The 10,690-nt window shown below is 40.4% G+C and overlaps 1 protein-coding gene across 1 annotated transcript in view; it reads left to right on the forward strand.

Moving 5' to 3' along the window:
- LOC102379812 (FRAS1-related extracellular matrix protein 2-like) overlaps window positions 1-10,690 on the forward strand; it is a gene marked incomplete at its 5' end in the record, with an annotated part of 138,667 nt that overhangs the window by 97,301 nt on the left and 30,676 nt on the right. The window contains 4 exons of the mRNA XM_006038086.2: window positions 2,337-2,486; window positions 5,970-6,179; window positions 7,339-7,536; window positions 9,459-9,623. Of these exons, the coding sequence (XP_006038148.1) occupies window positions 2,337-2,486; window positions 5,970-6,179; window positions 7,339-7,536; window positions 9,459-9,623 (723 nt within the window). The remainder of the gene's footprint in view (window positions 1-2,336; window positions 2,487-5,969; window positions 6,180-7,338; window positions 7,537-9,458; window positions 9,624-10,690) is intronic.

The following is a 10,690-nucleotide window of genomic DNA, read 5'->3' on the forward strand; positions in this document are numbered from 1 at the left end:
GGGACGTCATTCTCCCCTTGTACTCGGCCTTGGTGAGGCTGCAGCTGGAGTACTGCGTCCAGTTTTGGGCTCCAGAATTCAAAAAGGATGTGGAGAAGCTTGAGAGAGTCCAGAGAAGAGCCACGCGCATGATCAGAGGTCAGGGAAGCAGACCCTACGATGACAGGCTGAGAGCCCTGGGGCTCTTTAGCCTGGAAAAGCGCAGGCTCAGGGGTGATCTGATGGCCACCTATAAGTTTATCAGGGGTGACCACCAGTATCTGGGGGAATGTTTGTTCACCAGAGCGCCCCAAGGGATGATGACTAGGTCGAACGGTCATAAACTACTACAAGACTGTTTCAGGCTGGACATAAGGAAGAATTTCTTTCCTGTCCGAGCCCCCAAGGTCTGGAACAGCCTGCCACTGGAGGTGGTTCAAGCGCCTACATTGAACACCTTCAAGAGCAAACTAGATGCTTATCTTGCTGGGATCCTATGACCCCAGCTGACTTCCTGCCCTTTGGGTAGGGGGCTGGACTTGATGATCTTCCAAGGTCCCTTCCAGCCCTAATGTCTATGAAATCTATGAAATCCACCTTTGCTTCCCAGTAAAATGACTTAACCGCTAGGCATTTAAGCTAGGCATTGCCAGGAGCCCCCATCTTCTCCTGTTGAAGTTGACACACTGGGCCAAGAAGGAGAACAAGTCAGAAATGTGGCTCAGGGAGCTAGGTACTCTCCTAGAAAGAAGGCGGCTGTAGCTTTTAGGCTTATCCCTGTTCCTACCCCGTAACGGGGCAGAGGTTCTCCCACTGCCATCAATCTGTTTTATTCAATGACTATTAAATGCAAAATGCCAAAACACCATTGAGGAACCTAAGTTTCTGCATAGCTAAAGTGGTTGTGATAAATAAGATACTGTGCTAAAATAATGTTACTGTGATGCAACATGCATTCCTACATCAAGCATAACTATGATAGCATAGGAAAAAAGTATCACACTGATTTACAACAAAAGCACCTATCCTTTAGAAGTAGGTGACATTTTGTATTGCTCCTGCCTGTAGTACATAGTATCCCTACTGTACATCCCCACTTAATGCTTTTTGGGTGGTAATAAGAAGACATCTGCCTCCTCCACCCAGATAATTTGCTAAGAGCTGCTAAATTAGGGTTACTTTGAGAGAGTCTTGTGATGTTTCATCTCTTATGCTAAACAACAAGAATGACTGAGCCTGTTACAATGTTGACCTTTTCCCTGACCTGTATTGTAAACCTTTTTTTTTTAATTCCCTATTAACTTAAGGTCAGTTTGTTACAATGGAGAAAGACAGAGGGAAGAAAGATTAAACCTTTCAACTGTCATTTCCATGTCATGGTTTTGCTTTGCCAAAATTGGAAAAAAAAAAAAAAAAAAAAAAAGAAATCTCTTAAATCTTAAAGCCACATGTGCTACTATTTTTCACTTGATTTGGATGTGTGCGCGTGCATGCATGCACTCATGCACTTCATGGTGAATTTAAATACATTTCTACCATATTTTAGTGAAATGGAATATCTTTGCAGGATTAGTCCAGCAATTCATGCCTATTATGTATTCATTCAGTGCAGTTTTGCAGTGGTCCGTATGGATTGGCGTTAAGTTGAAAAGCTAGACTGAAGAGTAAGAATATTTTAATTGAATTACCTCAATTCAATTAATTGAAACCTGAAAACATTACAGGCATGTGAAGCTCTCACACTTAAGGGCACAGCACAGTCTACCTTCTTTTCTTGTGAGGACAAACCACATTACCACATTTTCTAACACCCCCGTGTTCAATTCTTTAGTATCTGTGTACAACCAAGTATTAGGATTTAGAATGCAAACAGTTATGTTGTCAGTGTCCTTCACAAGGATGGCTTCTGATGCCTGCCTTCCATACAGCTAAGAGCTCTGATGACGAGGCCAGGAAAACAGTCTATACCTATCACAGAAGTTCAGCACACAAAACTGGTCTATACCCATAATGGAACAGAGGTTCAGCACACATAAGCTGGTTTAAAAATGGCAGAACCCAGTCTAAGATCTGGACTACCTCGCCACCACCAAAAGGCGAATGTGTGTTCTGTTTTGCTACCAACCTAAACTGCGCTGCTTACAGAAAATTGTGCAACGTAGATTGATTCTGCCTCAGGCTTCTTGAATGTCTGTACCTAGCCTGTGTGTACAGGTAAACTGTTCTTGGTGCCTGCAGACTGCAAGCATTAGGTACATCTGTCCACATTTTTCTATGTGCACAAGTGGAGCTAGTAGAAATTCTTTTTCAAAGGTATCCTTTTTTCTTTCCTCTGCCCTCTTTCTCTGTGTATTTAGAGCCAGCTTTATACTTTGGTGACACTGAATACCAGGTAGATGAAAGTGCTGGCTATGTGGAGGTTCGTGTCTGGAGAACTGGAACTGATCTATCCCGAACTGCCTCTGTCACTGTGCGTTCTAGGAAAACTGAGCCAGCATCAGCAGAAGGTAAGTTACTTCTAAATAAAAAAATATTGCTTGGATTACTTTCTGTTGTGGCAGCACAGCAGCAAGGCTAGGCTCCAGACCCTTGCAAAGGCAGTAGTAAGACTGTTACCTCTGTACTATATGTAAGTTCCTGTACATAATAATGTACTGTTGCACATCCCAAGACTCATCAAGTTACTACAAAATCTGTGCTTTTAAGAATAATGTCTGTGAGGATTTATTCTTGTCACTCCTCTTATTCAATGAGCATCTCGGGCTCTCATCAGGGTTAATGAGGAGATACAAGATATTGCATCTTCAGTAGATAGATAACACTAAATATTATTTCTGTACCATCTAACTCAGAGGTTGTACTTGAGTCTGTTCACTGACATTTTGTGTATGGCATTAAGGATGTTAGCAAACTGGTTGAAATTCAGTCTACAAAGGACTGAAGTGATGGTAAATATCTTGAGGGAGACAAGAGGAAAGAGCACAGTTGACTATCTTCTTTGAGTACATTCCTTTGTATTTTATTTGAGTTTACAACGTAGGTCCCAGACCTCTTTGGAATCCACCTACCTGAAAGAAAAACACATTTTCCTGCTGTCACAAACTCTGAGAACCAGAACTGCTGGACTCTTTCCTGTTTCTCATCCAGATATTATGGTCACAACACAAAAAATTACTTTGCAGAAATGGTCAAGGGATGAACCATTTGAGAAATATTTGGGTAATCTAGGGTTTTATAGGGGTGTCAGTTAAATTTGCTGGTAAATTACCGGTTGTCATATTAAATTCAAGGAGCAGGTGTAACAACTACTTTGTATAAGGGAAACAAAATTAATTAAATATTGTCTACTCCTGCATATATAAGTTAATAATATGCAGGCAAGGAACAAATAACGTTTCAGTGAAATTCAGATTAATCAAACTGAAAGCAATATTTTCTTTTTTTTTAGCAAATATGTAATAATGCTGTTGGCAAAATAGAAAAAGGTATTAAATATAAATGTAACTTAATATTGAAAGGCATATAATTAAATCATGTAAAATATTTATATAAGAGAAAAAGGGAAAATAGCATTTGGATATTAGAAATTGACTAGAAAACCAAACAAGACAGGTAGTATAAATGTTAAGCTGGGAACAAATGAAAACCTTCATTGCTGTCGCATTCTTGTAGGCACCTGGGCTGGTAGAAAATAATTAAATAATGTTACACTCATGTTTATGGATTAAGAGGTAGTTCTATTCCAAACCCATATTTTGAGGCATTTACTGTTTCATGGTAGGGGGGTTGGGAGAGGGAAAACGGACTTAAATTTGTCTTATTTTTTAATTATTTGTAAAGTTTGATAGAATTTTTTGGGATATATGAGATGCCCAGGCATTACAGGTTTGATATGGAAATGTTTACATTCATTTTTGTGCTGTCATAATTTAAAAAATGAAAAAAACATTTTACAAAGCCAAGGACTGGTACCTACAATAGATTTGAAAAACAGTGTCGCAATAATATGTAATTTTCTGTGATTGTGATACATCAGGGTGTGAGGCTCCAAATACACATGTGAATGCAAGTAAAAAGTTGACAGAAAAAGCCAGGTTAGATTCTGCCCAAACTTGGAGCCTAACAACTGCCCAAACTGTGTCCCCTAACAACAGTGTAGAAAAAAGCTGAAGCAAGAGATTTTTTTTGGCAAATACATGATGTTCTGTTGTGGAGGAGAAGGAAAATAGTTACTATCATTACTCAAAGGTGATAAATAGCACATTTAGATGCAGTGTGGGAAGAACATTTTAATTAAGTAGCAAAAAGCTACAGACCTATAATAAGGATCAATTAGGCAATGGGAGATGCTTAGAAAGGTAACTGTAAATACCATCAGGGGAATGTAAAAAAAAAAAAAAAAAAAGCAAGTCTCTGTCCCCACAGTTTATCAATCCAGTGCTTGAACCAACACTGAAGTCACTTTAATGCTGACTTGCTGTGTTGACTGCATGATGAGGTGGGGGGTATGCTCCTGCCATTGTGAAGCAGAAGGACTTTCACAGGTCTGTTTCAGCTCATTTGTAGATACTCGCAGTCTGTTACTTTCTTTTTGTAACTCTACATTGTAAAGTTATATGTAAACTGCCTGTGATCACTAAATACCATATTTTCTTGCATACAATATGAACGCCACCCCCCTCCCCCCAAATTGGGGCGCATGTGTTAAGTGGGAAGTTGTTTTGTTTGCTGGAAAAGAAGCACACCTAGAGAAATTGTAGACACATCTACACAAGACATTTGCTATGGAGTTGCCTAATTAGCTCCTCAGTAAATTCTTAGCATCTATACATGTAACCCTATTAAGCTGCAGTAAATTAACTCCTCCATAGGATAGAACTTGTAAACATAAGTACTATCCTATGGTGGTGTTAGTTAGTGTACAGAAACACATGTGTCGACGCTGACAGGGATGGCTGGGGAATAAGGGTGTTTCAGTACAGGGGCTGGCTGCAGGCTAGCTCCACACTAGCCAGCCCCTCCACAGCATATTGAGCCAGGTCAGAGCAGCTTCAAGCTGGCAGCCTGGCCCCTGGGGTCCCTTACCAACCGGGGCTGCTACTACCCAGCTCAACATGGTGTGGTCCCATGCACATGTAAACGTGGCGCCTGGTAGCAGTAAACTCTGGCACAAACTGTTCTGCAGTTTATTATGTTGCATTAAGTTCATGTGTGGATGCACCCTGTGTGTGCCATATTGCTGCCAAGAGAGCTGCTGCTTGTGTCTAGCTCAGCAAGCAGAAAGAGCCAAGTCCTTGTTAACGCTCTCATAGCCATAGGTGTTGGCTGAGCACTGTAGCCTATGCCTGAAGCGGCAAGTGAGCTACTGGTGGAATCTTGATGAGGCTTGTGATATGGAAACAACACTTTATTTTATAGGAATGTATATAAAGAACTGTATAAAGAACCTTTGTTACTGCCCTTGCATAGGTCTGGGGCTTAACCTAGTGACTTCCTGGGACCACAGTGTGTCCAGGAAGTGTGTCATCCCAGGAGACAGTTTGGTTTTCAGACTACTCTTGATTCCAGGAAGACTTACTCTATGCCACAAAGTCAGCCATGGCTCTGGAGAAATCTTTTTTCTACATTATACATCCCAAAAATAAGGCACATGTTTTATTTGGGAGTGTGTTGTATGTGAGAAAATACAGAGCTAAAATAGTGCATGATGCTCAGTGTATTTGCCAAATTCTTAGGGCGACTTTACATGTGCATCGATACTCCTCCAGCGCACTGTAATTACAGTGCATCAGAGCAGACTCAATTAATCGAGTCTGTTGGAGAGTAGCTTTTTATGGTCTTTTTCCTAATTTTGTGTTTCAAGTGGCAAAAAAGAAGCTTTCTAAAGTAATAGCCGTTTTTTCTTGATTTTTTTTAAACATTCCAGAAATACCCCCAAAAATCTTAATACATGAGAACGAGCAGCTATATTATTTTTGCTTCCCAAACAGCTGGAGTTGATTATGTGGGTATCAGCCGTAACCTGGATTTTGCTCCTGGAGTCAACATGCAGACTCTCCGAGTGACCATCCTGGATGATCTGGGACAACCAATGCTGGAAGGTCCAGAGAAGTTTGAACTAGTTCTCCGTATGCCTGTGAATGCAGCGCTTGGGGAGCCTAGCAAGACTACCATCTTTATCAATGACACTGTTACTGACTGTAAGTGTAACACAGAAATCTTTTCTGGTATTAGTACATAATGTGCATACACAACATACAGGAACTCTTCTGATAACAGTGTGAGCTATTTGACATATAATTATGTATTGCAGGTAATTTTTATAATTAAATTTTGGGGGTTTTGACCTAGTAAAAGAAAATGATGTACAAAGTTGGAACGGGTAAGTTATTGCTTTCACCGGTTCATTTGCTGCCTCACTCCATGCCTGTAAATGGTTGGCTCTGGATAAGTAGATTCATCATGAGCTGTAATTGTGTTAGCTAAGGCCTGAGGCACATGAGTGAATCTGTCTATTTATATGAATATTCACATCAATGGTATGGAGGCTGTTAGTACAAACAGATTGAAAGTTTCCTTAGATTAAAAGTTCTTCAAGTACCATGCATAACTTTGAGCTACCAAATCCAAGGAAGTTTAAGTTTCTCATGTGGTTGTTCAAATCTTAATATGTATCTTATATGTATCACAAGTGGCTTTTATTATTATATTTTCTGCTAAAGGAATAAGAACAGTGTGCATTGCCTGACTTGCTTTGTTCATAATCAAGTAATAAATGGAAAATTCATAAAATATTTAACAACCAGCACAAAGCCTTGCAGAATCTCTTAGTTATTCGATAAATAGACAGATTTAATCTTTACTGGTCTCAAGTTTCTGCAAATGAATTCCATTATACTGAATTGCTCTCTAACTGTATAATTCAGAATTCTGTTGAAGTTTCACTTACTGAAGTTAACACCAGTTTCTAGTGGAATATTTACTTTGCCCTAATAAGAATTACACACACAAATTTTCTATGCATCGAGCCTAGAAAAGACCCCTTAGTACCCAGGCAGAAAAAAAATACCCACAGAAAGAAATTGTATAATTTAATCAAAACTCACCAAATCCTCAGTTGCTGTGATCAATATAGCAGATGATTGCATAGGATTGTAAAAATATTTTAACATCTATATTGTTTAAAAAGTATAGGTGGATTTGAATCCTCCTTGGTTTCTGTAAAAGGTCAGCAGAGGAAGTGGATTCATGCCTTATGCTTCTGTTCCTGAATTTAATTAACACCCTTTCTCCATATACCATGGGCATTTTCATCATATAGACTCTATGGTATAATGTATAAAACCCTTCTATTTGCAGTGCCCAAAGTCCAGTTCAAGGAACCAATGTACACAGTAAATGAAAAAGACGGACAATTGGTGGTGCCCATTTATCGGAGTGGTGATATTAATCATAAATCTACAGTCCGTTGTTACACTCGCCAGGGTTCTGCCCAAGTGATGATGGATTATGAGGAGAGGCCAAACACTGATGACTCTGTAATCACATTTCTTCCAGGTAAGAGCTTTTCAGTGAGAATTGGAATTACTTCAAAGAAAATACTACCTTCACTGCTTTTGAGCAAAATATAGTGCTGCTGAGTATCAAAAGCCAAACTCCTAGGACATCTTGGGCAGAACTACAATATACCAAGTATTTTTTTAAATGAGGAAACAGCAATGTGGGCTTTCAGCAAGTGGTAGTGCTCTGTGACTAACACTTTTAAATGTTATAGCTAAAAATGAAGAACGAGGGGAAAATCAGACTATATCTATGAATTACTTGCTGTGCTTCTGATGCACTCTGCATGTATATTTATATGTGTGTGTGTCTATGTATGCACATATGTGTTTGTATATATGTATGTTTTATGTATAAACATAAAGATGTATATGCACATATACATACATAAACATGTGTGTGTATTTAATGTATGTAAAGAAAAGTAACAGAGATTTGATCCTCCTAACAGGTGCACATCAGTGATTATTTGACAAAGTGTAAACAAATACTTAGATACCTGAAACTAAATCCCATTTTGCTTTATGTACTTAAGGTACAGACAGAAGTGACAATTTTTCCCTGATTTGGCCCCAGAAAGTGGTCTACAGCTATGACTAAACAGAAGTGCATGACTGTAGTCCTCTTTTAAAAGGGCCTGATCCCATGAAAATCTGAACCTTCATTGAATTCAGATGAGCACCCTCCAAAATGTAGCATGTCCTGTAATTTGTGTCTGTGGGCAGTGGCGATGTGTAGGGGGTGCACATGCACCCCCTGAGAGTGCTGGTGCACCCCCTGACAGCCAGCATTCCCCTCTTAGGCAATGGGCAGCGGGGGCAGGCAAGAGCACTGGTGCCTCCCCGAGAGCGCTGGCCATGGAGTGGGGGCGCCAGGAGAAGCAATCCCCACAGTCCCCCTGCGCCGAATCGTGCTGACTGGGTGATGGGGGGGGTCCCCCTCAGCCAATCATGCTGACCCAGAAGTGCCATGTAAGTGCTGTGCCCCCCGCTTCCTACCTCCCCCGGTCAGCACAATCAGTTGTGGGAACCCTCCCCTCGGTCACTGACTCAGGAGGTACAAGTTGCCCATTTCCATGGGGGAGTGGTGTTATTACAGAGGCCGGGCTGTAGGCTCACAGCAAGCAGCTGGAAACCCCAGCTCCCAGACTGAAAAGTGAACTTTGGTTTGATCCAAGGGATCATTGCAACTTACAGTGTTTCCTACAAAGCTACACTGAGTTGTAATGGGGAGCTGCTCTTCTGTCTGTAATCTTAAATGGCACTTGTGAGTGCAGTTTTTGGCACTTAGTACAGTGTGGGCTTCTATTTTGCCCTGTGTTGAAATAGAATCGCCCTGCAAACATGCCTACAAGAAGTAAAAGAGGAGGGCACTTTCATTTATTAGTGCAGTTAGTGCAATTATGTAGTGCCTAGGCAACCATGTAGGGCTCAGGAGCCTAGCATTTCTAGGTTTTAGGCTCCCCCTGCCTAAGAGGAGTTTGAACTTGTCTCCTGCTTTTTAGCAAATTTCCCAGGCCCTTCATCACCCCTCTTGAAGCTGGCCCAAGAGGAAGCCAGGAGAGGGGAATTATGTGGAGAAACGAGGATTAACTTGTGGGTGTGTGGCTCAGTGAGGTGGATGCTACATTGGAAGGGAGGGGCCCCTTGGTTGTAGCCTGTATCTCTTCTCCCAATGGTTCAGAAATTTTCCCAGTTGTGTTTATCCAATTATTATGAATATTAACACTTAACTGTGCTGTATGAGATTTGAATAAAATACAAGAGAAAAGTATTACTAAATTCTTTGTTTCCACTCCCCTGAGATTATATTTAAATATATATATATATTTAGAGGACTTTAGAGAGTGTGTTTGACTTTTATCCTATCTTCTGTGGTACCATTACATTATCCAATACATACATGTCTCCTTTCTACAGGAGAGATTGAGAAGCTCTGTGTGGTAATACTGGAAGATGATGCCATTTATGAAGAAGAGGAGGAATTCAGATTAGTGCTTGGAACACCGAAAAGCAACTCCATATTTGGTGCCTCTATTGGAGAGCAGAAAGAGACCTTGGTCAGGATAAAGGATGAAGAAGACAGTGAGTTTTTAAGTGTCTTTGTGTTCAAATACCGACATTTGAACAAGTGTTGCAACATTACCAGTGGCCAGTACCAAAGGTTCAAGGGTTGTGCAAAGGTTCAAAGGAAAGTGCAAAAGGGCCAGCCTGTAATACATAGTATTCCTATTTTAATTGCAAAAAAACCTGCAATGAACAATCATTAAATGACCTATCCACAGGGGAAGTTTCCTCTGACCCTAGTAGTTAGACAATGGTTTATGCTTTGAAGCAAAATATTTAGAACCTCTTGTTTGCTTGTTTTTAATACTTGCTGTTACAACTCTGAATTCTATAGCAATCCTTATAAGTATGTAATCCCTTTATTGAATTCCGTTTGTCATGTGACATTTTGAAGCAATGAATTCCACACACACAAATATTGCATTTTATGAAGTATCTACTTCTGTTAGTTTTGAATTTATCACCTCTCATTTCACTGAATGTCTCTGTTATCGTATACTGAGACAGGGTGAATAATCCTCACTTGACCTTCTCCAGTAGTATTCCAAAACTACTTGTTGTTTTGCATAATGGGATGTTGTACTAATAAGAGAGCTCCGAACAGGATCAAGTTGAAAGAACTGTAGATTTTTTGAGCTAGACTTTCAAAGCAAATTCCTAAACTTGCAGGGATAAGGAGAGACTTCTGTGGGATGGGGCAGAATCCTGTTCCACTTTATGCACCCAAATACCAGTTTTTCAGCTATGTAAGTAGCATTTTTGACACACTCAAACCATTTTCAGTTCTACTCCCTGCACAGATAATTCCTAAACTTTGGCCTTTTGGTTAGAGCACAGGGGGTGTGTCTACACAAGATGCTATACTGCACATTAGACTAATCAAACGTGCAGTAAAGCAACACCATCTACATGTGCACAGTAGCTACTCTGCAGGAGATTCATCTAATGTGCCTTTTTCTAGTATCTGTAGATACAGGTACTAGAACTTTAATGCACTGAAGCACATACGTAGACGCTGACCAGGAACAAATTGCTCCTAGTCAACCTAGGCAGCAGAGGGCCACAGGGAGAGCTGTCCCAATTCA

Source organism: Alligator sinensis, unplaced genomic scaffold (genome assembly GCF_000455745.1).
Source record: "Alligator sinensis unplaced genomic scaffold, ASM45574v1 scaffold1854_1, whole genome shotgun sequence".
NCBI lineage: Eukaryota > Metazoa > Chordata > Crocodylia > Alligatoridae > Alligator > Alligator sinensis.